General features: G+C 40.3%; 1 protein-coding gene across 1 annotated transcript; it reads left to right on the top strand.

The window, feature by feature from the left end:
* The first annotated feature begins 4,288 nt into the window (after nucleotides 1-4,288).
* LOC124819451 (stearoyl-[acyl-carrier-protein] 9-desaturase 6, chloroplastic) lies at nucleotides 4,289-5,974 on the top strand. The gene is made up of 2 exons (XM_047290976.2): nucleotides 4,289-4,954; nucleotides 5,067-5,974. Exons 1-2 carry the CDS (start codon nucleotides 4,358-4,360, stop codon nucleotides 5,631-5,633), a joined length of 1,164 nt encoding a protein of 387 aa, XP_047146932.1. The 5' UTR covers nucleotides 4,289-4,357; the 3' UTR covers nucleotides 5,634-5,974.

Below are 5,974 nucleotides of genomic sequence, written 5' to 3'. Positions count from 1 at the left end.
TCTGATACAGACATTCCACCTTGAACCAGTTGTAAAAACTCCACCTCCTTTGCAAACTTTACGCTGTCAGGGAAATATTCCTCATAAAACTTATTACGGAATACTTCCCAAGTAATAGGGCGTTGAGCGTCTACCAGTATGGCCCTTGTGCTCGCCCACCAATGGCTTGCTTCTCCAGTTAATAAGTATTCTGTATACGCCAACCTGTTCTCATCCGGACACCTTTTGGCGTTAAAAATCCTCTCCATATCCCTTAGCCACTGGTCCGCCTCATCAGGAAGACATTTGCCACTGAACTTGGCAGGGTGATGCTGGAGAAAACTCTCCAAACTCCATTCAGCGTTCGGCTGAGCAGCATTTGAAGAAGATGCTCCAGGCGCACCTCTAGTTGCAGCCAAGATCTCCATCAACTGCCTTTGCGTGTTTTCAGAATTGACACGCGAGGCCTCCAAACCTTGCATAGCAGCTTGGTTTTGCTGCATCAAGGTGGCGTTTTGCTCCAGCAACGTGGTGTTCTGTTGATGCAGTCTTTCCACCACGGTTTCCAACAATCTAGCATTGCTGGACGTCTCGGACTCATTCGGTTGAGGAGGAGGAGGAAGTCTAGGTGCCATTTGTTCTCTGGATGCAGAGAAAAACAAACGAGCATTAGTTATGTCCAAGAGTTAAACGATAATAACTCATTAAACATGCAACAAGCACACAGCAAAAACACAGTGCACTCATAACCCTACAGTGTCCTTTATTAGAACAAAACTGCTCTGATACCACTATTGTAACATCCCAAAATACAGTAATCACTATAATTCAGAATTAATTACAATTAACAGTAATCACAAACAGTCTTTACATTAAAACTGGATTGAAAAGCCTAACGGCATCAGTACAGAGGACGCGTGTAAACGCATACAATGAAACCAAGAGTGAACGCTCTTAAATACATAAACTAACGTGCACCAAAATACAATCAGAGATGAATAAGACGAACGGCCTTACAAAATAGGTGGCCGAACGTTATAACTATGCTAACATATACAGCCTAAATCAAACGAGCACTCTAAGGCTCGGCCTTTACTTCAACTTCAACCAGATTGGAGTCGTCCAAATTTTCTTCTTCCAGCATTGCTTCAAGGGATGCACCACCATCTGCTCACATCCACAACGGATGATCATTGCATTTGACAAGACGGACGTACATATACAAGAGACAACACAATGGAAATGCAAGGGTAAGCTTATAATATTTAATTTATCCAATTAACACATACAGTCATAATTCAATTCAAGCATACAACATGTAACTTATCATAAAATTAGCATATCAATATACATATAAGACAGACCGTCCGGACCGTATGAACCATGTAGTTACAAGCGTCCTTGCACCCGAGTGGTGTAGTAACTGATCATTCCCCAACTGCCACTTCGAGGTTAACCCTATCTGCCCGAAGTACTCAATGGACTAGGGTCTCCTGCCATTCCCACGCATGAATACCCCCTTCTACTTGAAGAGGCGTATCACGGAATATCAGGATGGACTGCGAGGCTTAACTTATCCAGGTTCATACTTTACCATTCAATATTTCACACATCTGAGACGTTCCTCCTTGGAACGCTCGTTAAAATCCATTTCCAATAATTCTTTCAAAGTATCATTCTCCCATAATAACAAGTTCCCTTTATTCACATTCTCATTCTCTGTTCCATTCTCATATATTAACAACAGGCATCCTTTAATCAAATAAGAACGAACTTATTACAGTGCATTTGACTTCACGCTTCTGAACAAAAGAAACGAACTATAGTCCACTTACGGACGTTAAGAATACTAAAATAGTTTAAATGGGATTGAGTTTAGAAAATCAGAGTAATACTTAGAAAATATTGAGTACAAAGACTTTAGGTTGAATTAAGAGAATAAATATCTTACAGAATAACTTAGATAAAGAATAACTTAGATAAATAACCAGAGAAGTTAAAGTACAGAAAACAACTCTTACTGTAATTGAACGAACGTTCAGAAATTTACTTTGGACGAACGTCAATTACGTTCGCTCAGAATTCAATAATAAGGACGAGCGTTCAGTTTGAAACCGAACCCTGCTTTGGACGAACGCTAGGTCAATGACCGAGCACAAATCAGAACGAACGCTGGATACAAACCGAGCGCTATTTAGGACGAACGCTTCGGTATAAGACCGAACGCTAATTCAGACGAACGTTCAGTATAAGGGCGAACGCTCTATAGAACGATCGTTCGACATAAGGCCGAACGACATTAAGGACGAACGCTCGACATGAGGCCGAACGTCACGTATTTATAAAGTTTCAAATATTTATCTAAACTGAGCTGAAACGAACGCTCATTCACTAAATTGGGGACGCTCGTTCTCGAGCAGAATTCATTCCAAATGAACGAATTCCAACTAAGTTATTTTAATGAAAAACCGAACGGTCTATGACCGTACAGTGACGAGCGTCATTCATAAAAGGGGAAGATTAAAATTCCAGATTTCTCAAACTTAACAGAATTTTCCAGATTTCATTTTTCCAACTTTATAACATTCATTCCAGATTTAATTCACCTTCAACATCATTATCATACAGTTTCAATATCCAAATCCTCCCAAATATATCATAAACATACTCCATTCATACATAATCAATTCAACATGCTTTTTAATCAAGATCAACAACATATATCATACATAAAAGTCAGTGTTCATCCATAACAGATCAATCAAAACCAGAATTCATATCAGATCTCAGTAACCATTCATAACAGCTCAACTTCATGAAATTCATACATGCACAATAACAGTGATCATCCATACAACTCAAATCTTATATTCTTCATTCATGCAACTCAGATCATTCAACATACAGTATAAATTAAACATATAAGCTTCCCTTACCCGGATTGAAATTCAAGCTTGTTCTAGATGTATAAAAATGGCTTCGTCCAACTACGTTTTGCTTAGGATTCTTGACTCTTCCAGAACCAAATCTAACCACAGATTACAGAACACTTAGAATACCAGTTTGCATGCAACTAAAACTCTATTTTTCCAGAACCTAAGGACGAACTACGAAAGGGACTTACCAGTGTCAGTCTTTGAAGCTGTTCGGTCCAATGGATAGCTCTTAGTGCAGTGGGTGTTCCTACGGTGCTGAAAACGTGATTGGAGAAGAAACGTAAGGATTACAGTAGAGAGAAGTTTAGGGTTTTTAGAGAGAAGTTGGAGAAGATGAAAGGGTGAGTTCAGAGGTTGAAGATGAGTTCGTGCAAGTGAGAGAGAGTTTTCGAAAAGTCTGGTTTTGTTAAACCAACGTTCAATTGGAAGAACGTGTCACAGGTTGCCACATGCACACCAAACTCTGATTTAGAAGATTCCAACGTGACAAGTGGCGTGTGTGCATGCAGAGTTTAGTGCGTTTTAATGTTTCAGAGAATGATGAGCGTGGTGCTTCGTGCACGTCAGACAGAATTGTGATCAGATTAGGAAGTGGGTTTTAAATGGCTGGGAATGAGGTGGCAAGCATTAAGGGTGAGATGTCAGGATTAACTTAAGCTAATTATTAAGGGTCTCACACCTTTGATATAAACTATTAAATATAATATTTTAATTTATGTTATGACAAATATAATTATTTAAAGAATTAAATATGTTTTTATGTAACATTAGAATTCGGTCTTCATATAATTTAATTTTTAAACTTAAAAATGAATTGATATACTCATTTTATCCCAATTATATTAATTTTTAGTGGTGTTTGATTGGTGTATGAGTTGTTTTAATAGTTGTTTTAATAGTTTGACGCATAGAAAAATCTTTTAACACGTAAAAAAAAAAAGTTAAAATCATTGAATTAAAATGACTATTTTCATTACCTTTTAAGTTGGAGTATCAAAATTTATCATAATTTCTTTAAATGAGCTGGCGAATTTAAAGACGCCCACAAAGATGTAAACGATCCACAGAAATCATGATTGACCGGTCTCTGCGTTATTCTACCAAAACCACAGCACCCCCAGTTTTACACAAATCCATATTTATTTAATATGCACACCCTGAAACTTTTGTATTTTCATGCCCTGTAACATTTTTTAAATGACAAAAATACCCTTCCTTAAGTACCTATCACTACCCTTAGAAATGGTATTTTTTTCTTAACCAAAACAACAACTTCTCAATGTACAGAGTCAAATTTCCACAAAAAATTTCATAAATTTCAAAACAACTTATATGGCATTTTCGAAATTATAAGAAAAACAACGACTTATCACAATTCATACCCTTTACAAATATCTTACTCCCCTAAGCAGCACACACAGTTTCACTCAAACAACGAAACCATGCAGATACCACCCTGCAACTCCATCACCACTAAAACACTTGTTCCACGGGCTTATACAACAAGCTCATGCCACCGCCACCTCTTGCCACCGCCCAAAGCCGCCGTCTCCGCCGTCTGCACGGCGTCGCTGAAGGCTCGGAGGACCCACTCAATGCCTCCGGAGAAAATGGAGGTTTTCAAGTCGTTGGAGGGCTGGGCCTCGGAGTGGGTCCTGCCACTGCTAAAGCCCGTGGAGCAATGCTGGCAGCCTCAGAACTTGGTCCCTGACTCATCACTGCCGTTCGAAGAGTTCAGCGAGGAGGTTAAAGCCCTTCGCGAACGCACCAAGGAGCTCCCCGACGAGTACTTCGTAGTGTTGGTGGGTGACATGGTCACCGAAGACGCGCTTCCCACTTATCAGACCATGATCAACAACCTCGACGGCGTGAAAGACGACTGTGGAACCAGTCCAAGCCCGTGGGCCGTGTGGACCCGGGCCTGGACCGCAGAAGAAAACCGACACGGAGATTTGCTCAGAACTTATTTGTACCTCTCCGGTCGCGTTGACATGGCTAAGGTTGAGAAAACTGTCCATTACCTCATCGGAGCTGGGATGGTAAAAAATGTTTTTTTTAATTTCAATTCCTATTAAAAATTAGGGATCTGTTTGGCATTGCAAGGAATCAGTGAAAAATTCATTATTTTGATGGTTTTGTTTTGATGGGTAGGACCCTGGAACAGAGAACAATCCTTATTTAGGGTTTGTGTACACTTCGTTCCAAGAGCGAGCAACTTTCGTGGCGCATGGGAACACTGCTCGGCTTGCGAAGGAAGGGGGTGATCCAGTGCTTGCGCGCATATGTGGAACCATTGCTGCGGATGAGAAGCGCCATGAGAATGCATATTCAAGGATTGTGGAGAAGCTTCTAGAAGTTGATCCCAGTGGAGCGATGCTTGCAATAGGAAACATGATGGAGAAGAAGATCACAATGCCGGCACATCTTATGTACGATGGGGACGACCCTAAGCTATTCGAGCATTACTCTGCAGTGGCCCAGCGAATGGGCGTGTACACAGCCAATGATTATGCAGATATCTTGGAGTTTCTGGTTGGACGGTGGAGATTGGAGAAGCTTGAAGGTTTGACGGGGGAAGGAAAGCGGGCACAGGATTACGTGTGCGGGTTAGCGCCTAGGATTAGGAAGTTGCAAGAACGCGCTGATGAGCGAGCGCGTAAGATGAAGGCGCAGAGTGTGAAGTTCAGTTGGGTGTTCAATAGGGAACTGCTTTTGTGAAATTTCAGTTGAGAGTTGTGTGATGATTAATTAAATTAAAGAGCAGAAAGCCCTTTTGCACATGGAAGTTGTGTCTAATGGGGTTGATTAAGTGATGTTATTACAAGTTTAGGGTAGTAAGTATTAATATTATAGAGTTTTGTTGTTTTGGCTTTTGCTTATAATTAATAAGTAGGAAGGAAGTATTAGCATGGATTTGCGTGTAGTGGACACATTGTTGGATCAATGGTTGGTTGTTTTGGTGGATACAAAACTAGTAGGACTTTTGGTATGTAACGTTTGGTTTTTTACTTCTATTTATCTTATACAGGCATTCACATCCAATGGGTGGTTTTCCTAGA

Source organism: Vigna umbellata, chromosome 1 (genome assembly GCF_029865625.1).
Source record: "Vigna umbellata cultivar VRB3 chromosome 1, Vumbellata_1.0, whole genome shotgun sequence".
Taxonomy (NCBI): Eukaryota; Viridiplantae; Streptophyta; class Magnoliopsida; order Fabales; family Fabaceae; genus Vigna; species Vigna umbellata.
This window is presented reverse-complemented; position numbering and strand designations above follow the sequence as displayed.